Source organism: Cyanistes caeruleus, chromosome 10 (assembly GCF_971803275.1).
Source record: "Cyanistes caeruleus chromosome 10, bCyaCae1.hap1.1, whole genome shotgun sequence".
Taxonomy (NCBI): Eukaryota; Metazoa; Chordata; class Aves; order Passeriformes; family Paridae; genus Cyanistes; species Cyanistes caeruleus.
In genome coordinates, this window is record NC_141710.1 from 7,979,132 (window position 1) to 8,000,896 (window position 21,765).

The 21,765-nt window shown below is 45.9% G+C and overlaps 1 protein-coding gene across 2 annotated transcripts in view; it reads left to right on the forward strand.

Annotated features, from left to right (window-relative positions):
• Positions 1 to 458: 458 nt before the first annotated feature.
• SGPP2 (sphingosine-1-phosphate phosphatase 2) overlaps positions 459 to 21,765 on the forward strand; it is a 34,481-nt gene continuing 13,174 nt past the window's right edge. Inside the window, exons 1-2 of one of the 2 annotated variants that reach the window (XM_086844300.1) lie at positions 459 to 704; positions 14,055 to 14,213. In XM_086844300.1, coding sequence (XP_086700426.1) covers positions 519 to 704; positions 14,055 to 14,213 — 345 coding nt within the window. In that variant the 5' untranslated portion in view covers positions 459 to 518. The remainder of the gene's footprint in view (positions 705 to 14,054; positions 14,214 to 21,765) is intronic. The other variant, XM_086844301.1, reaches the window with a different exon arrangement.

Below are 21,765 nucleotides of genomic sequence, written 5' to 3' on the forward strand. Positions count from 1 at the left end.
AGGGAGGGATATCGCACCTGTGCGGGAGGGAGGGATATCGCACCTGTGCGGGAAGGGAGGGATATCGCACCTGTGCGGGAGGGACGGAACATCGCACCTGTGCGGGGCGGGCGCACCTGTGAGGGAGGGGCGGGGCGGGCGCACCTGTGAGGGAGGGGCGGGGCGGGCGCACCTGTGAGGGAGGGGAGGGGCGGGGCGGGCGCACCTGTGAGGGAGGGGCGGGGCGGGCGCACCTGTGAGGGAGGGGAGGGGCGGGGCGGGCGCACCTGTGAGGGAGGGGCGGGGCGGGCGCACCTGTGAGGGAGGGGAGGGGCGGGGCGGGCGCACCTGTGAGGGAGGGGAGGGGCGGGGCGGGCGCACCTGTGAGGGAGGGGCGGGGCGGGCGCACCTGTGAGGGAGGGGCGGGGCGGGGCGGGCGCACCTGTGAGGGAGGGGAGGGGCGGGGCGGGCGCACCTGCCCGCGGCCCCGCGGCCGGCGGGGCGCGCTGGGGCCGCGCTGCTCGGAGGCTGGCGGCAGCATGGCTCGCTTGCTGGGCACCCTGCGCAGCTCCCAGCCCGTGGCTCGCTTCCAGCGCTCCTGCGGGCTCTTCCCCGCCGGCGAGGAGGGCGGAGGCAGCGGCGACCCCGCGGAGGGGCCCCGGGACCGCGGCACCTGCAATGGAGCGGGCGCACGGCGCTGCCCGGCCGGAGGGAGCGGCCCGCAGGTGAGTGCGGCGGGGGGGCCGCTGTGACTCAGCAGAGCCGCCCCCGGCACCGTGCGCGCAGGGATGCCCCGGGAGGGTCCCCCCGCATCCCGCAGCCTGCCCGGGCAGGGAGGAGGGAGAAAGGGTTCTGGCTGAGAGCGAGGAGCGCCGTGCGCTGCCGCAGCCCGGCCGCATCCTGGCCCCGCCGGGGAAGCGTCTCTGGGCTCATCTCCGCGCTCCCCCATCGCTGGCTCCCCCGGGATGGGGCGGTCGGTGCCGGCGGGAGTCGGCCGCAGAAGGGCCTGCGGGCCACCGCAGCCTCGGCGCCGGAGATGCGGCTGGGAAGGAGCAGCTGTGCTCCCCGCGGCTCCCTCTCCGTGCGGGGCGCAGCTGCCGCGGTGCTGAGCGCTCCCCGGGCCCTGCCCTCCGCACGGGCTGTGCCCGCAGCCGGCCCCGCTGCTGATCCCGGCCGAGCTGCTCATGGAGACGGGCTCGGCTCCCCCTGCACGGGGCTCAGCTCCCCCTGGCCCGGCAGGTCGCCGCGTTTCCCGGCAAGGTGTGTAATTCCCCTGTGTATCAGGAGTAACAGGGAAGGAAGGGTATGATGCAACTCATGTGTACAGGTCGGACGAGCTGCTTTTTCTCTTACTGTAATGGCTTGGATTCATTAGCAGATCGCTTTGTGGTGCCTTTCGGAAAGCAGGTGTGATAATGGGCTTCCAAACACTACCTGCAACATAAACATGGACCAGCCGTGAATGTCACAACTCTACCACTCCTTCCCTTCCATACTATTTTACTGTTCCCTGTTCACATCCAGTGCTCAGATTCCCATTTCAAGCACCTAAAATTCCTCCTTAGCTGCTGCTTGAATCTTTCTCAATTAGATGTAGTTCAGTCTGTTCACTTCTGAACTACAGTGAGTGCTCTTTTTGGGTAAACTATGCAGATAATTCACTAAAAGATGTATTGCTGTATAATGTATGTAAATGATATTGCTTTCTTTTGAACAGTGACGTAGTTCATGTACCAGTGTTGATACTAAAATCCTGTCAAGTTACTGCTCCATGAATGCAGCTGTTCACCTTGAGCAATTGTTTTGGGTTTCATGAAGTAAGGCACAATTACCTTTATGTGAAGGGTGAGTGTGTTCTGAGTGATGGAACTTGGAGATAGAAGCAGAAGGGTTTGTTTCTACAGAATTATGACACAGAATTATGACATTCACTTCTGAAACATGAAAGTTTGGTTCAAACACCCCCAAAATGGAAATGGGAGTAAGAGATTGAATGGTGTTTCAATTAAGTGCTAGCATTATAAAGAGAGGCTCTCTCTGTTCCTTTTTATTGAAACTGGAAATGAAAAGTCTATTTTTACAAGGAGGGTCTTCCACAACCTGACAAGAAATGTGAAAAGTGAGGCTAAGGCTCATATCCCTTGCTTTGTTGCTAATGACCTGGGGTTCCCCTGATGTATCTGCAAATAAGCAGGTTTAGGAGTCTCATTCACATAGCAAATTCCTTGGCCATGAATTCTCTATGGGCAGTGGAATTTTCTTGCTGCTAGCTGCAAGTGTTTGCAGAAAGGTGCTAAAGTGCTGCTCCTGCATCTCCCTCCTGGAGTCTCGTGTGGCTCATGATTCATCATTGCCTCTGTTTGTGTATAACCTGGAGATTAAATATATGGTTAAAATTAAAAAAAAAGGCCCCAAGGCTTGATTACAGTGGCCAGCAGCAGCATGAGTGGCTGCGTTTCTGGATCTTTGTAAATCAGTCCTGCCTGCCCCACGGGAGTTGCCATGAGATCAGACAAGGAATGAAATGCTTAGATGTGACACCTGTGGCTGCATGTGTTTCTTAAATATTGAATCAGTCACCTAACCCATGCATTTAGAATCACTTTCTAATACCTCAAATGCAAACTCTGGTGTCTGTGAATGATACAGAATGGTGTTAGTCCAACACATTAACTGGGTTTATGTCCTAGCTTGGTCTAGATATTGAATCTATGGGCTTTTAGTGGAGAAGCTGCCTGGGTTTATTACTATAGAAGACAAGCAAGCAACTTCCTGTAACCATGCTGTCTCTGGCAAATACTAGTTTCTTTTCTGTACTGCTTTCTATTATTAGTTTGTTTCACAAGAAATTAATTTCTGGAATAGCTAAAAGGTATCTATTCCTGATGCTTTGTAGGAAACCCTCAAGCTGTGCTCATAAAAACAACTTACTACCTGAAGCTGGTGTTTTGTGATTGGCCAAATAAAGGCCACATATATTTAAAAAGTGGAGCTTTGCTTATCACTAAACTCCTGGTGGACTTTTGCTCCTGAAATTGATAGCTTGAATGAAAGGGTACAAAGGGAAAAAACAACCTTCTATTCAAAGTTCTTTGTAGAGGTTTGTTTGTCTCCACTCTTCCATTCCCAGATGCTTTATCATCTCGAGATCTGTCTTCCTGCCTTTGAGAGAGTACAGTTCATGTTTACACTGTAGTTATTCCTTAACTGTCAGAACTGCTCCAAACCGGCGCAATGTTTACAAACTGCCTGATGATGTTTAGTGATTGTATGGCTCTTGCTCATGCTGTAGGTGAGGAGGATAATAACCAGGATAACAGCCAGGTGATGGTAACAGAAACAGAGAAGGTAGGTACAAACTGCACATCCATCTCAATCTGCACATGTATTACAGTCCCCAAAAATGTGGTCGATTACTTGCAAGTTATAGATGAAAACACTGTTTTTGCTGTGATGGGATGGCTGGTAATTTGAAGCATCCTTGCTCTAGAGCCTGAGTCAAGTCCTCTCTTCTGTGGTGGTCCCTTGCAACAGATTTTTGCCCCAGCCTCAGAGTCTTGCTTTTTCTTTTTAAATTGTTGTACAGGCTTACTTTGTTTCACGTTGTTTCCCTTTCCATGCAGCAGTAAGTTGGTGGTAGCTGAGGTGGGTTCAGCAGGAGGGGCAAACCCTTGTGAAAACAGCCCATGAGCACTGCTAGAACAGTCATTTTTGCCTCAAGTGCTAACACTTTGTTCCCCTAGAGAATACAGCTGAACTTTTGGAAGCTCCTCAGTTTGGAGCTGCAGCTGGGGAAATGTGAGATCCAGTTTCTTGTTTCAATGGGCTGAGCACAGGGCTCACATTCCCCAGCAGCGCTCCCGTACTCTGTGTTCCGATCTCCCCTACCCAGAGTGGCTGCTGAGGGAGCTGGACCATCCTGCACGTGTCCAGCTCTTGGTTTGAGGTCTAAGCAGCCAGTAAGGGATAGTGTTAATCTTTATGAGTGAGATGGTTTCATCAGGGGGTTTTGGCCAGCCCTGAGTGACGGTGCTTTGGAAGGTGACAGTGGAGTCACATCCACAGTGTGTGGCAGCCCTGTGAGAATGTTAGCACTGGGTTTGCCTCTCCTCAGGGAGCAGCCTTGCATCCCCTCTGGAGAACAGGCTGCAAAGACAGGTACCTGCTGTTTGTTACCATCTCAGCTTCAGGATCTTGCTGCAGAAACACCTGAAGCTAACAAGTTTGTGAAGCTTTGCTGGTAGCAGTAGAGACCCAGTGTGGTGCCTGCTGCTGAGAGAGTGGTGCTGGCACAGGGGCACCCGAGGGGCTGTGCCGGCAGCCCAGGGCTTACACCGATGAGGATGATGATGATGTGCTTCATGACTCATTGCTTCCTGGATCACAGCCTGAGTCATCGTTTTGGAGGCCACTGGACCTCATAATGAGGAACTGTCAGGATCCTAGGATTAATTCCAGTGCTTGGAGGTGAGCCACTTACTGCTTTATAATTCTGCTGAATGTCTTGGGCCATTAGTTTAGATATCAACCAGAATAATAAAAGTTAATCTGCTGTCGTTTTTCTCGTTTGGGTCTCTGGAGAGCAGGAGTAGATTTAACAGACAAGAAGCCAGAGAAAATGTGTTCTGGAAAATTCCTTTGGGCAGCCAGTTCTTTCAATTTCTCTTGCTTTCATGCTCTGTAGGGAATGTGTATGGGTCATCTGGGCAGTGGAAGGTGACTAATGGCTGCTATGGCAAGTAAATCTGAGGTCTAGAGGGTACAGGTAGTGTTGTCTAAACCATGACACTTTTATTTAAAATATCTGTTCACTTTCCTGCTTTAAAGGGTTTCATATCAGTCCAGTTTGGTTAGCATCTGTAACTTACTTTGCCAGGGTATACTGCTGTTGGTCTAGATGTGGAGACTGTGAATGCTTCAATATGGAGTTAAATCACTGATTTACTTATTTTGTTACTAACTTTTGGAGTATTTATTACTAGATATAAAAATGAAAACATGTATAATGTTTCCTTTTGAAGACAGCTGCCAGTTGCAAACCACTGCTAACAGAGTTCCCTGAGCCTGTGGGTTTTGGCACACATGAAGTGGTCACTATCACCCCAGGCCAGGTGGTTTTTATCCCCTTTGCAGCTTGCTCCATTGCATGGAATTATAACTATTTACTTAAGTCAACCAGTTAATGAGGTGTAGTGCCTTTAGTGTTTCCCATTGCCATTTCCCTTTGCAAAGAGAGAATGTTGGGGTACTTTATTTTACAGGAGGAGTCGGTGTCAGACACCTCAGGTGTGCCACAAGAGCAAAGCCTGGATGTTTGCAGTGGAAAGGGTCCAGAGGCATCAGCAGCGAGGAGCCTGTTCCCTAACAAATATACAGCCCACCCACCAGGATCTGTGGCTTGAAGCAAAGGGCAGAGCAAGCAAAAGATTGAAAGACAGGTCTAGGGAGGAGAGGGGAGTCCCAGAAGGGCAGCTGACACCCATGTCACCTGCAGGTGTGAGGTGCCAGGGTGAATTTGTAGCTGGCACTGACTGAAGTATTAAAGCTTGCAAGCACCTGCCAAAAAAGTGCCACCAGCACTGTGCCAAGCACTGCTGGCTGGGGGAGCACCAAGGGGGCTGCAGCCACAGCAGGGCTCATTCAGTGGGGTAGGAGATGCAGGCCTTGGAGCAGCACTTGGCAACATCAGGTTACATGTTGGTCTCCTTGTGTGTTCCTCCATCACAAACAGCATCAGCGTGGCCTGCACTAATTGCAACTAATAATGAGGCAGCGAGTGAGTTAAGAACATCTTATCTGCAGCTCTCTTCCCAGAGGTGGGCTGGCTGCTGAGGTGTCCTCCCATGTGCCTCTCCACAGCTGCAATCTGAGCACATCCTTTCCTCCTTACAGGAGTCTGTGCCTTTTGGGAGCACATGGACAAGGCACCTGTGTATGTGTGATGGTACTTAACCCAAAGCTCTTTCCTAAGGCACTACCTTGGCAAACTGCTTTGATTCGAATCCTGGAGCTGTCTACTGGCAAAGAAGTCACTTCACCTTGTGCTGGTGCCTGATTGTAAGAGACTAAAACAAATAGTTTAGTTGCCTGAAAATGGTATGGTGTTATTCTGTTTATGTTCCAGAAGCCTTGCTGCTCTGTGCCTCTCAGAACAGACATCTGCCATGGAACTAACCTTTGTGCAAAATTATCTGACTGGATTCATGATGCTGCTGTGTAGAAATAAGTGATTAATCTATGGTGTCAAACTTCCAGGCTACATTTAATTTCTAAAATAAAATCTTGATGTGAGAACAAGCTTTCTGCTCTGAAAAGAAGTGTAATATTGAAGTCCTGTTTCTCCATGGTGACTGGCCATTCCTTTGAGCTCCTGTGGGGTTGGATTAGGTTGGGTTAAGTTAAGCTTCTCTTGAGGATCATCTAAGACCTGTCTGATGGGGCAAAAGTGGGTGAGTGTCTTCCCATTCCTCCTTCTCAGTATCTCTGCAGAACACCTTGGGTATCCAGCAGCCTTGCCATGCAGGCCCTAGTAACACTCTGACTCATTTGGTTTTGGCAGGAAATCAAAACTAAGAGGTGGTGGTGCTTGAGGGAGATGGGTGGATGTATGGGCAGGGTGACCATCTAATGCTGTGCTGCTGGAAAACTGCTGTTTGTGACATATCCTTCTACCCAAAAACAGTTTTAGTAACACAGTACCTTTGGAAATATGAACTACAGTAAGTTTCAGAGAAATCTGGTATGTTTTGAAGCTGAAATACTCATCTTTCTGAATTGCCTAAATTTTGCTTCTCTGTTTCTGAACTTGCCTTTTCCTCCCTCTGTCCACAGACACTGGTGCTACCTAATCCTTAAAATACCTTCCTCAGACATTTCCAGGTGTGGGTTCTGTGTTGCACCCCACAAAATTGCAGTCTAATTCTCATAAATTAAAATGCAATTAAATAAACCTGTTCTTCCACTGTAAAACAGGGAGGAAGGAAGCCTTTTCCTAAGCCCTTCCCTAGCTTGCTTCTCTTACCGTGCTGTTTCCATATTGCACAAACTGGGCATCTCTTCCTGGAATGTAGGAGGATGCTGAAGTGCACGAGAAGCTCACTCACCACATCTGTCAGGGCAGCTGAAACAGCCATGTCCAACCTCAGCCTGGCAAAGCAGGGCTCAGGGAATGAGGGGGGTGAGCCCAAGGAGGAGAAGTGCACAGCCCTGTTCATGCTGGTGTTGTGCAGCTTTCTTGGCAGAAAAATGCTGCCGACACACATCAGTGATTCATAACAAAAGTGTCAGAACTGGGCTCCTGGGGAGTTCTCCAGCAACTGGAATGACCATGAGAGGAACAGCTTTCCATATGGAGCAGGCAAGGAAATAGATGCAGGGGCATTACCCTGGCTGTTGGGAAGGTGCTTTCAGGGGTGTGCTCAAAAGTCTGAAGATCATGGTGGAAGGTAGACCTATTGGAGTTCCTCAGAATTATACTGCAAGAAAAGGGGTGAACCATAATTCTGATGCCATGACACCACTGTGTGGAGGAAGGTCAGAATGCCTTGCCTTTTTAATAGCAACAAACAAAAGCTCCAAAGTATTTGAGCTGGTAGGTTTGATTTTTAAAGGTCCTCTTCCAACCCAAACAATTCTGTGATTCTCTGAATCATGGATGCCAATTCCCCAGGCATCTGCTAAGAAAGGAACACAGGAAATTAAATGGCCTGTGAGTTTGAGTGCCACAATGGACACCTTTTGATGGAAAGTGATGAGAATCTTTTCAGAACAGGTTTCTTAGCCATGTGGAAATCACTAGCTGGAAACGTAGGTGTGAGAGGCATGATGCCTGTGAGGTGAATTTAGAAGAAGGTGCAGTTAGGCTGGAGGATGAGAACAGAAGTCAAATAGTCTTGTCAAGCCAAAGATATGGTTGAAAATTGGCTTCTATTCAACAGGAGCAAATACTTTTTGAAGAAGTAGGTGTAGACTCAACTGTAGAATGGAATAATAGATGTGGTAGAAATTTCATGAAGGAAAAAAAGTTGTTTGAAATCACAGGTTTGACACGGTTCAATGGTGACAAACCTGAAAACTGCCCACAAAATGAATGACATTGTGCAGGACTGTTCCTTCAGCACTGCTGAAGTGTAACCTCTGATCTTTGGGCTCTGTAATTCAAGATAGGCATGTTAGGTGCTGTGTCTGGAAAATGCTCAGTGCCCCCTGTAAGAATTACCAGGTGATTAGGGAGTGGAAGAGAGAACAGTTATGTCATTTTTGAATGCTTATAATGCGTTCCTTCACAGGAAGGAGACAATTTGTTCCTTGTCTGCAGTAGATAAGAAAATACCCATAGGTTTCAATTTCAGCAAGAAGGTTTCAGGCTAGGTGGCAGAAGAGCAAAGCACTTGGAGATCGCCTGGAGCAAGCAGTGGAGTTTTCACCTCTGGTTTGGTAAAGACAGGTTAGACCAACTCCCACCACAGTGGTGTGAGTGTAAGCCAGCTTGGTGGACAAAGCTGGACCAGCCTTAGTTTAGGCTGTCAGGAAATGTGAGGCTGTCCTTTCCAGGGACTGCAGGCATGGTCCTTCTCAAGCAATCTCAGCCTCCTTAGCAGCCACTCCCCTATCTGAAAGAGACTTCGGTTTCTTTAAGACAGCTTTCTTTACAGAAGACAACATAATCAATTTTTCCTTCCTTGATTCTTCCTATTAATTGCCTAAACAAATTCTCTGTCAACTCTAGTCTTATGTTATTCCACTTCATATTGAAATGACTCGGCTGATTCTGTTATTTCTATGTGTATTCCTTCACTATAAGGAAGAAGGCTAATCATGTTACTTCTAGAGCAAGATGCAGAAATAAAACCTGTAATCCAGTCTATCTCCCAACTACTAATCAGACTGTAAGGGAAATCATATGAAGATTAAAAAATTAAATCTTCACACATAAACTGAAGTGTCTGAACTGTTCTGGACCCATTCCATCTTCAGTGTGCTGGGTGTGTGTTGATGTGCAGGTACGTGTATCTGTCTCAGCTGACCATCCTTTACAGGCTGAAGGGAGCCTTTGGATGAGCACATACTGGTGTAAGCTGTGGTGACTGGGTGAGCATTGTGCCCAGGGGACAGCACTGATGGGAGACCTGCATGTACCTTTCCCATTGTCTGTCTGGGTGGTCTCAGCCTTTGCTCTGGCAAATACTTCCAGCCACCCCTGGTGCTCCTGGCTGTGCAGCACTGCTCTTCTATTGTACCTTGCTGAGAGTTTTATCTAATGGCCTTTTGGAATGAGTTAAGAAATTACTGAAATATTACCAGGATCCTGTCTGATTTTCAGGCTCCCCACTGGTTCTTTACCTGAGACCACTGAAAGTGCTGTGACTCTCTGGCTTGAAGCTTGAGCATTATTACATCTCATGCAATGATTGTCTCACTTCTGCATCATCTGATGGTTCCAGGCCATGTCCCTGCCCACTAGGGCAGGAGAGCCTGCTGCTGTCTTTATTGCACATCAGCTGGGAGCTGGATGTGCCCCCTGTGTGCTGGTCAATGAGTGCCTGCTGCCAACAGCAGAGCTGGACAAAATGTTATCACATTTAAGGAAGATTTTCTTGTGATTTCTGTTTGTCTCCACCTCCACATTTTAAGTTTTGGCTGGCTCTAGGGTCCCTCCAACAACACTCTGTAAACCTGGACAGCTTTTGAAAACTGGCTGCCTCATGTTCTGCAGAGAGTAAAAATTAATTACTTGTTTTAAAGCATTTAACCAGAGTGGGAAGCTGCACATATGTATGAGCTTGGTTAGGTGTGTTTTTGATGCCTTGGGGCTTCTTGTGTGTACTTTGTGGGTGCTGTTTGCTGTTGTCCTGCCCCTGCTGTCTCCTGACATCTCTGCAATTCCTTCCATGCCTTTGTATTGCTCCTTTGCTGCTCCCCCCTCACCCTGCCATGGGTAAGGGGCTCATGGCCACACCAGGATCTCCCACTGGGGCACAGTTCCCTGGCCACCTCATGCCTTCCATGGAGCAATGGGTTGCAGTGCTGGTGCTCCAGGGAAGGTGAAATCATAGGTGCTGGCGTGTTCTTGGCTGCTTGTTGGATCTTCAGGAAACTCAGTGTGCTTGATTGGATGGGAGAGCTGAAGCTTTTGATAATCATGGGTTTTGATTTTTCTTATTTTCCAAAATCTAATTACCAATTTTATTATTTTTTTGTGACTTTATAGGCTTATTTTTTAACTTGGTATAGTTAATAAAGTGATGCAAAACTGACTGCTTATGCAGAGTACTCCAGTACAGAACACTTTTTCCTACTGGTTTTATTCTAAGCAGTACAGCCCTGTGGGGCTGAACTGTCTGATTTATATTGTCTTTGTGTAAAGCAACATCTAGACTGGAATTTTTTATTTTTAGTTTTGTGCCTGATTTTTGGTGGCTTTTCTAAATTTAGAACCCATTTTTTAAACCGCATTAAAATACCTTAAAATGCAAAGTATGTAATGTGTTAATTAGAGACCTTGGGAGGGAAACTCCTAATCTTTTGCAAGGCAATTCTCTTGGAAGGGGAGCAAGGGACTTCAAGAACTTCAATTAAACATGTACATCTTGTGGAAGATCCAAAGTAATTTAGAGCTGAGAACAGAGTATTGGTTAATGGGATCTCTGGGTCAGACTCTGAGCCTTGGAAGTCTCATGCTGCACTGCTTGTCCCTAGAGACAGGGCAGGAAAAGCTGGGGCCTGTTTTGCTCTCTGACAAGACATCTCCCAGAGGAATTGCAAGGAGTAGTATCTTTGCACAGCTCTTTCTTTTCCCTAAAAATACATTTTTTACTCTATTAAGTTAGTGGCTCAGCTGGTGTTCCTTTGCTTCAGCTTTGAAGGCTAAACACTGCATATATACATCATTTCCAAAATGATGGATTTCTCCTATGCTGTGTCATTGTGTGTTATTGTATCCCCAGAGGCACCACGGTGTTGGTTTGCCCTGCTCTGCTGGCCCTGTAGGAATGTTTTGGGGATGCTCCCATGCTCCAGGGAGGTTGGGTGGGTGCTCTGGCAGCACCTGGTGTGGGTGACCCATCCTTCTGCAGAGACTGCAAATGTGGCATGACCTTCAATAGCTGTTTTCTGCTGTGCCAATAACTGGGTAGTTTATTTATGGAGACTCATACATCCATGAGAGTTTCCTGTAGTCTGAGTGCTTGAGGTTTTTCAAAACAGATATTCCACAGATGATGAGAATGGTCATTTTTGTGACATTACCTGTCTTCTGTGTCAGTGAATGTTGAGGCTTATTACATCTTGCTTCTGAAATGCTCTAAAAATTCTCACTTTATCTGCAGGCTTAATTGCTGCCCATTAAAACCTCTCTGATCCAGACTGAATAGCACTGGAGATGGATGGAAGAGCTGATTTGCTGAAAGGGCTTCAGGCATTGTGGAAGGCATCAGGTCACTGCAGCACATAAAGAATAACCAAGTCTAAAGTTAAGAGTTACTTAAAATTAGAGATTGAATACTTTTCTGGGAATGTTAGAGGATGTTAACACAAATAATGGATTTTTCTACACTGGGGTTAGAATGAGAATAAAAAGAGAAGACACTTCACAAAGCACTGCACTCTGTGCTTTTGGCAGAAATATTAGGTGTAGATAGTAAATGTGAGCTAACAGGTCTGAAGGTACATGGGGGAGGCTTGCTGTTCTTACAGTGCTTTGGGATCACAAGGAGTGCAAACACCACTTTATTACCATGCTCTACCAAGCATCTAGTGGAGTGATTCTGTGGCACTCTGTGTGCCTGACAAGTGGCTGCTAGCATTGTGTCACAGACAGGCTCTGTTTGTCCCTGTCACACATTGGCTACGCACAACTGCTGGTGTAGAGTTAAAAAAAAAAAAAAAAAAAAAAAGGTGCAAAACCCCCAACCAAATGTGTGTGTGTGTTTTCTGATAGAAAAGGAATGGAAGAAAAAAAAAGATTTTAAGAATCATGTGGAAGGACTTGGACCTGTCTTCAGCCTGGGAATATATTTTTTAAATTCACATTTCTTTTAGAATCTGATAAACCACACCTTTCCACACAAAACAGTTACTGGAATTAGAAAGTTTTATCCCTCATCCCATGAGGTTGCAAATATAAAAGCATTACCTTAGGGATGTGTCTGATTCTCTCACAAGCACATAATTCCCAATACCTTGGAGATTAATGCTTAATGAGGAGTTAGTGGTGCCAGAAGAGGGCTTTCTGTGGGGCCCTGTTAAGTGTCACCAAATGCAGTTTCAGGATCTCAGACAGAGGCATTGGAGTTGCTAATTGAGCTGGGGGTGCTCTCTAAGTGGCAGATGAGACTTGAGACACTCAGACTGATTGCTCTGACATGCAGCCAGCCACAGCATAGAGCTGTTACCCTAGAGGATTGCCAGTAACTCATTTCTGACCTCTGTGACTGATAGATGGGGGAATACTCCTCTGACCCTGGCATTTCAAAAAAATGTTGACTTATCTTTTCTGTTTATTGATGCAAAAATCAATTCAAGTTGTGGGGGTTTTTATGCTGGTTGAATGGATGCAAGTTCTTCCCATCTTGCTTTTGTCGTTTCTGTGCAGTTAGACTCATCTCTGCATTAAAAGCAGATGAAGAGACTGAAATTTCTAATGGCTTTTGCAATGAGTCACAAGTGCATGTCTAGACAATTTTTTTTTTCTCACTAGCACATAGGATGAGAGTTTCTCTTTAGAAAACTAACTTTAGTTATACAGCCAGCTCCAAGCATAATAGTTTTCCCATTTGGAGAGTTTTATGAGCTTATGTCTAAGCTGTATCTTAACTTAGCATGTCTGTGCTGAGATCTTCATGATCCCTTCTCAGTTCTCATCTTTAGGAGGTTCTTTCATCTTGTATTTACACAGCCAATGTATTCTTAATTTTTTGGGGAAGTTGGAGTGAAACTAGATTGTCTCCTTTGCTCCTCCACTGAATCAAAAGTCCTGTCTATTTGTCTGTCTACTCTTTAATTCCTGAAGTGACATGTGTACCTGCAAAATGTGATTCACTTGCCTGTTGCTCCTGCTAACAGTGAGGTTTCTGAGTGGTGTCCTAGTCCCAAATGGCAGCAGCAGAAGCAGCAGCAAACCTTTCCTAGATGCATTCAACAAGTGGCCAAAGTCATGGCCTAAGCAATGTGTGCTGCTGTGTGGCTTCCCAGCTCTGCAGGGATGGGTGTCACCTTTTGGAAGAGGGAAAACAAGTATATTAGGTGGGGTACAGCTAGTGAAATCACCTAGCTGCCAAATCCAGAGACTGAATGAAATGTAATGCTAAATAAAATGAATAAATAAAGCCCAAAAGGTTTGCTGTTTGCAACGTATCTACGGGTAATGCTTAAAAAGACAACCTCGTGGTTGTTACTTAAAATGCTGGAGGTGAAAATCTGATGGTGACAGGTGCAGCTCTTGTCTCTGCCCACTCAGAGCCTTGTATTCCCCTGGATCTGCTCGTGCAGCTGTGGTTGCTGAGCCCAGTCCCACGTCCAAGCTGAATCTTCCAGCTGTGGTCCCTCTGTGGGGGTGACCCCGTGAGATCCTGCCGGGAGCACAGGGCTGGGGGCACACGGAGGAGCTCAGTGCTGAGGGCTGGTGGCAGTGGCACCCAGCAGCAAACTTCAGGGGCTATAATGTGGCAAATTTTAAATGAAGTAGTTCAGTAATTGCAGTTTAAGTTTTTCACCTCAAAACGCATTTCCAGTGAAAGCAGTGGTGGCTTTGTCTACTGATGTAGAAATTTCCAGCTTGAATTCAATAACTTTTATGAAATACACCTGATTACCCTGGAGGGAAGGCTGATCCCATCTCTTGAAAGTCTTTGTCCATGTGACTGCTGCCTTAGTTTGAATAGATTTCTGCTCTGCAGGAAATGCAGCTGCACTATCACTAGAGTCTTCATCCTAGTATAAAAGTTAACTGCATTTCTTGACACTTCTCATGACACATAGTTTTGGTTTAAGGACTGTGAGCTGTAGCAGTTATAATATTTTAAGTGTTTGCTATATTTTTCTACTCCACTAAAATGATAAAATTCTCTCATTTTCAGGGTTGCACACAGAAGTATATTGTGAAGAACTACTTCTACTACTACTTGTTCAAGTTTTCAGCTGCTTTGGGTGAAGAGATTTTTTATATCACTTTCCTTCCGTTTACCTACTGGAATATAGATCACTCTGTGTCTAGAAGAATGATAATTGTTTGGTCTGTAAGTATTTCCATGATTAATTCAAACTTTAATTCTGTATCTGTAGCAAATGACTGTTTAAGAGCAAGAACTACCCCTCAAACAAAAGAAGCACCAACACTATTCATGTTTAGGAAGAATAGGCATTGCAATACTGAGAGAAGAGGTGAGAGGCATCATCTGACTCAGGGTTTCTTCAGCTCTGCCACATCTTGGACTGACTTTTTTTCAGCACAATCACTGACTGAGCTGCTTTTGACAGAGTTTGCACAGAGCAGTTGGGAAAACACTTCCTTCCCAATGCATCATAGTATTTCAGGGATTGTTTTCCATCACTTTAGGAAATAATTCTCTTATTCTCATTTCTTCTGTGCAACTTCATTTAGTTCTGGCTTGGTTGAAATTACTATAAACCTGATAGAAAGGGGATATGCAGGCAGCAGTGGAATAAGCAGGGTGTTTCTGCAGTCACTTGAGGGGGAAAGATCAGATTGTCTGTTGAAGGCTAAGACTTGAAAGCACTGATTTTTTTTAATATGAGAGCATTCACAAATTAACTGATTTCAGCATTGCTTCAGCATGGGTTTGGGGTATCCAGGATAATGTATTTCTATTGTAGCATTGAAAAAACAGGAGATAATCAGGAACCATTGGCCAGGACTGGCTGTTTTGTTACTGCCATTGCTCATTTCGGTATTGATCAGATATTGCTGCCCAAATAAAACAATTTTGGAACAGAGAAGGGAGGTAGGGAGCACATCTGCCAGGTGCCAGAGCCTGGAGGTTTAGCTATCAATCTACACTGATTTAAGAAATTGAAGCTTGGTTAAAATTCAGATATGATATCCATGTTTATTTCTTTACAGTGAAGCTTCTCTGTGATCTAGTCAATTCTGGCTAATAATATTTTGTCTTTTTGACCAAATAATATGATAAGAAATAATAAAACCAATTTGAATTGGGTCATACACTTCAAATACACCTGGTCTTGGACAGAAGACATCAGTTATTGTGCCAGTAACCTTAGTCAGTACATTTTATAAAGAGAACATGAAAAATAACTTGCAGGTGCTATTTAGAAGTAGGTGGACACAGTATAACTAGAGCTGGGATTTGGCCAGGAGTACACCTACAGCTTCTGGAAACGTGCCACTGAAGATGAAAATTCATAGTCACTGCCTTCTGGGTTTGCATATTGCTCAAAAGAATGGGCCTTTGGAGTTCTTTACATGCATTTCTGTAGACTTGCCTTGCCTTTTCTTTGCAAGGAATTCATCTGAGTATTGGCCAGATCTAGTCTGACTTAATTAAAATATTCAAGCATCTGATATTATGATAATTAATATTATTTTTCATTTACTGAGTTGTGGAGTTGCACTTTATACCGAAATGGGGAAAACTGTTTTAAATACATGGGCTTGTAACAATCTGTATTTTTAAAACATTAATTATATGTAATTGTGAAATGGCTAAAAATGTCTGTGCAGGCCATGTGTTAACTTTGTGGCATGCTCAGCCACAAAGGAGGGTGTCTTACTGGTGAGCAGGGACTGGCACTCACAGTGCTGGTGTTGGTCTGTCTAACAGAGTCATGAAATCATAGAATGGCTTGGGTTGGAAGGGACCTTTAAAGCCACCTACTCCCATCCCCTCTGCCATGGGCAGGGACACCTTCCACTAGACTAGGCTGTTCCAAGCCCTGTCCAGCCTGGCATCAGATGCCTTGGTCATGGATGTGACATTTGGCTCAGCTGCAAGGGAAACACCAAGGTGTCAGTGGGACAAAGCTGTGGTTTTAACTAAATTGGAGGTTTTTGGTGATGGAGGTGTGAAGAAATGCTTCTGAATGCGTGATGATGATGATGATGATTATGCATGGCTAAGAAGAACTGTGTTAGATGACAGAAAAAATCCAGGCAGCCTGACAGTCTCTGACAACAGCTGTGAGTGGAGGGCTGGGAAGAGCATGAAGGGACAATTGCAGGACCCAGGCATATTCTGCAGAAGGCTCTTATCCATCTGGGGAAAGGAACTGGTATCAAAGGGAGAGCCTTAAGAGAAAGGGAGGAGTAGCTCCCCTTTAAAGGGGATGCTCAGGATGAGGAGAGGTTGTTAGTGAAGCTCTTCAGCAGGGAGAAAGAGTGGACCAACAATGACTTTTTCAAGAGCCTGGGGCAGAGCACACAGGTATGTTGGGAATCTGGCTGTCAGGGATGATGATGAAACCACTGGCCAGGACAAGTGGCTCTGGAGAAGCAGAAGTGGTGCTGAGGGTGGTACTTTTTGTGCTGTTTCCTACTTAAACCTGAAAGTTTCTGCTGTGAGTTGGAAATGACAATGTTGGTGTCCCAGGATGAATCAGGGGAGTTTCTTCCCTTAAAAATTAAAGCAGCATTAATGCTGTTGATAAAGACTTCCTGTCATCTTATCTGTAATAGTTTATGCAGAGCCAGTCACCTCCATTTGAGAAAGAAAATTTCAAATTGGAGCAGGGCCAGGGATGATTAAAGAACAGACTATTTTCTGAGCAGAAACCAAAAGCTTAGATAAAGCCCTAACAAAATGAAGTTGGAGAGAAAATGGGGCTGGCTGCAAAAACCATGGGAAGGAAGGAGCTTCTTAAAATAAAACTACAGTCACAAGAAGAAACATGCATAAGGCAGTCATAAATAATTTCAGTTGAAGCCAAAGGTTGTGAAATAACTCTATAAGAGTGAAGGGCAGAAAGAAAAAATATAGAGTTTATTTCAGCAGCAGCAGAGGAGTGGACTTGGAACCCTGAATGTCTTGCCCAGCCCTGGGTCCCCAGATACAGTTATTTGTGCTTTTCTGTTCAGGTGGATGGCTGTAGAAAATGCCGACTGTTGTTGCATCCCGATGCTTTGGCAGCTTAAAGCAGCGTGTTGTGCTTCCATGGGGCCTTGTCTCTGAGGATTCAGAGTATTTATGCAGGCTTTACCTTTACCTTTGTGGACACAGAGGAGGAGATGGAGGAAATGACTGTATGAAACCTCTGAGCAAGGTGCTAAGTCAGTAATGAAGGTACCCTGCTGTCTTTGCTTCTTCTCTCCAGCAATTTGAAGTAAACACTCTTGAAACTGCACAGGCAAGGCTTTGATGCCTGTGACTCTTGCAATTTCAGCCAGGAAGTGCAGAGATGAAAAATAGCTTCACACAGTCCCCAAATGTACTTTCAATTTACTGCATGTCTCAGCTCAAGAGGTGAAAGCTCACTTTCTGTTTGTTTGTTTTTTCTTTTTGCACTGCTTCAGGTTTGAAATCTTTATTTTGGTGTGGAATTTCAAAGGCAGAGACCTGGAAAAAAATACTTACTGTTTCAGTTTGCTATTCAGCATGCCTGGAATTATCTTTTTTTGTTTTCTTTTCCTCAGGCCACGCCTCTTTAGAGCCTATAAAATTAATTCATGCAATATAAATAAGAGCTGGCCAGCATGGACTTTGTTGGGGCAGGTGTGGAAGCTTCTGGCATGTGACAGTGATAAGCTGCTGACTCAGGGGTAGGTGGCACCTCTGAAGGAAGGCAGAGTTTGGGTGTTGGGTGATGCCAGGCTGTGTGTGCCCCTCGGGACTCCCTGAGCAGCACTGGGTGGGGACATCTTCAGCAAGTCTGAAAAGGTACTGGGTCTGAACCCATAGCAGTTTAGCTTTCCATCTTGCTTTTCAGAGGAACAGCTTTCTAAAGGCTGTCAGCACTTAGTTATTCAGCAGTGATGAGCTCTGAACTCCCTCTCAGGGTAACCAGGAGTTTCCTGGTCAGCAGGACTTTGCCTGCAATTGTGATGCCCCTGATATTGCTGTGCACTGATTGAAAACACACTTGGAAGCAAACCTTGGGTTTAACAATTCTTATGTGTTTGTTAATTTTAGTGCCTTTGCAACACTTCACCAAAACAAGCCTGGAACTGCTGACAAACACAGTCACTTGAAAGCCAAGCTCTTCAAAGCACCAAATATTGCACTGCACAAGAACATGTAAAACTGTATTCAGGCACATAAGTAACTACATGTCAGAATACAAAAACAAATGGTGTGTGCAAGTTGATTAAGTGTTGATTGAAAGGGAATTTTGCAAGAGCTGGTAGCTGTACTCCACCCTTGAAGAAAAAGTGCCAATGAGGCTTTCATAACTTGAGATGAGCTGTGAATCATTTAAGGTGAAGTTTAAACTGGAAACCTTTTGTATTTCAGTAGAACTTCTAGGTGTAACACTTTGCCAGTTTTAGATACTAGATGACAAACCAGATCAATGTGGCAAAACTTTTCCCTGCTGCTAGGAGTCTGGACCCAAATTTCCTTCTCTAAGCCCATTATAAGATAGTCAACTACCTTACAGATTTTGTCTAAAGGCTTCTTTTAAAAACACAGTAATGTGTTAGGGTATTGGCTGGTTGTGGTTCTGGAGGCTCAAGGTTCTACTAATCTTGTTCTGGTTTTGTGTTTCTGAAGCCTGAATTGAGACAAAGTCCTCCTTCCTTATATATATATATATATATATGAATAATATATACTTATAATTATATATAAATTATATGTATATTAATAATATAGGGTTATAGGGTTATATTAATTATATATATATATATATATAAATAAACCCCTTTTTTGGGAAGCTGCCCTTGCTGTGTCTTCCCTGTCCCTGTGCCTCCTGCTGCCCTTTGCTGTGATGTGAATGCTGTGCTGCTTGTGGTGGGCTGGAGATCTGCCTGTTGGATTTGCTGCCCTCATGGTGGCTGGTACAGCCCAAGGGTTTGAGCATCCCACCAGCTGACTGCAACCTTGAATGTGCCATTGACCCTGGCCAAACCCTTGGTAAACGTGAAAAGTTCCTGTGCAGCCAGCGCAAGGCTGATGTATTTTCTGGGAAACAATAGCCAATGTGGAAATGGCAGGTCCTGGAGCTCTAGGAGAGCCAGCTACCCTCTCCCACAAGGTGTGTGTGCCTGGAGGAGGATCCCAGCCCTGCTGCTGGTGTTGGCACATGGGGAGCAGCCCAGTGCTTCAGGAGGGGATGGGGGAGGATGAGGATGGCTCAGGGGCCCAGGCTGGAGGTGTCTGGGGCTCCCCTGTTCCGCAGGGCTTCCTCCACCTGGGCTGCTGCCAGGGCAAGAGGCCAACAGTGCTGCTCAGTGACTTTCATGGTGTGCTTTCCTGAAGCCAAGCCTTACTTCTTGACATTGACTTGGGGGTAGGAGGAGTACCTCCGCAGGAACGTGTTTTTCCTTGCCCTGTTCTTCTTTCACTCTGAAAGGAGTGATGCCTGGGGGACACAATCACAGCTACTATCTGCTGCAGTCTTTATCTGGCCACTTAACTTGTGGGATGCCGAGAATAGAGCAGTGCAGGCTGGGTGCTTGGCTTAATTTCTGTATGGCAAATCAAAGTCACGCCTGCCTCAGCAACCACATACAGTCTTTACTGCTGCTTGACTGATCTGCAAATGTTCATTAATAGTGCATCCTTCTTTTTTTTCTTCAAAATGCTTGGTTGCTCCTGTCAGTGCACAGTGCTTGTGAAAGAAACCCAAAGTAACATAATTTTCAAACTGTGAATTTTGTTTCTGAGATGATGACATATTACTACTGGTCAGGGTTTCTAGAGGCAGGTTATAGAGTTTCTATTTTGGTGCTAAACCAGCAGATTCAAAGTCAGGCTGCCACACTGTGAGTCTCAGGGAAGAAGTTGCCAATGTTATTTGACCACATCTTCTCTGGAGTTTTGTCTTGTTCTTATAATAGATCAATAATGAAGATAAGGACAGCTGCAAAATCAGAAGTTGAAAACAAATATAAGCTGGTTCCCCTTTGTTAGCTGAAATATTACAGAATATAAAAAGAACTGTTCCTCTGACCTTCGTATGCCAGTGGGAGGGTCAGGTGTGTCTATCCTGTGCAGAGGTTATAGCAAGGCAGGGAAGAAGGAAGATGTCCACACACAGCACACCTGCAGCACTGAGCATGTTTCCTCAGTCCTGCCAGGCTCAGTGTCGGGGCAGCTGCCATAGGAATATTCCACAGCAGAAACTGCACTCTGTGACAGTGCTGCCACAGAGAAATGCACAAGGAACCCTCTCTGCACAGGGAATTGGCTTAGTTGGGTCTGTCTGTTCCATGTGTGTCTGCACCGTGGTGGTAAATCTGCTTCCAGAGCTCTTGCTTCCTGTCATGGGAGTGATGCATGTGAGGAGTGAGGAGAAAGCATTGCAAATGCCAGACAACACCTGCAGGTGTTGTCTCTTAGATGGTTGACTTACACACCAGCTGTATGGATGTCAGGGAAACAAGTCACTTCATGGCACTCATGCTCAGGAGGGGAGCAGCCCCTCACTCCAGAGGGACCTCCTGCAGATGTTGGAAGAAATGAATAGGTACCCACAACTGTGTGGATGCTAATGCCTCAGATTTGGTTCTGTAGTTGTTCGCTAAAGCAAGCTCTGTTAAAATACAAAGATAGATTTGTCTTGTTTATCCTGATGCAAAGGCTCAGGTGAAGAAGTATTTTTGGAGATAGACCATATATATGACTCAGAGCAAATTAAGAGGAAGCTCTCAGAAAAAGACTAGAGGCTGTCTTGCTGCTATAGCAACTGCCAATTGCCGCTGTGTAGTAAAATGTAATGCTATTCACCCAAAGTGGCAATAAAGCCTTGCCTTTCCTTCACCTGGAACCCTGTCTTACTGTAAAGGGTTGCTATTGCCTATTGCCCTCAGCACAGCCCAGCCAAGCTGTAGTGGTAGGCAGCACAGTTTGAGGATGGTCTTGGGTTTTGCTTACAGTTTTGGGGGGTTTTGTTCTTTGTTTGTTTGTATGTTTGTTTTATTGCTGCTTACATTTGTTGCAGGATTTAAGCCGGAAGAGTTCAAAGTCATTTTCATTGCATTGGGAAATCATGGATGTGTGTGAGAGAAGGGTGGGGGTGGGCACTGCTGGATGGGTCCCGCCAGTGCCGCTCCTGCCCTGCTCTGTGGCACAGGGCTGTCCCCAAGGAGGGCACCGCACTGCCCGGGGCAGGCAGCTCTGGCAGAAGTGCTGTTTGCTTTGCCGTGCTGTGAGCAAAGAGCCAGTGTGGATTCTGGGCAGTGCCCAGCCTCTGCAGCACCCCCAGTGCAGGTGACACAGAGCACCACCTGTGTGGGGTGGCCTTTAGCAATGTGCCCCTGCCATCATTCTCTCGGGAAGCCAGTTCAGCTGCTGGGGGGGTGTTTTGCCCCACCTGCGAGTGCTGCTTCTGCCTCATAATTCAGAATAATATGTGTAAAGCCACGTGCATGGTACCCAGATAAGCTAAAGGTAAAGGTCTGGTGCTTCAGAGATCAGTGCTCAGTCTCAGCATATTCTGGAGTCCCCTGCATGTTCTATGAAGGTCATCTCACCTCTCCTTACAGTCTATACAATGTGCTTCTAAAAAGTAGAAGGGTAAGAATTTAATCTGGGATGCCAGGAAGGGGAGGGTGTTGTGAGGATGCCTGGTATTTTCACTTACCCATCCCACCTCCAGCATTCAGTCTGTTTTTCACCATCACAGGAGTCCTAGCATAGCCTTCATTTTTGAGAT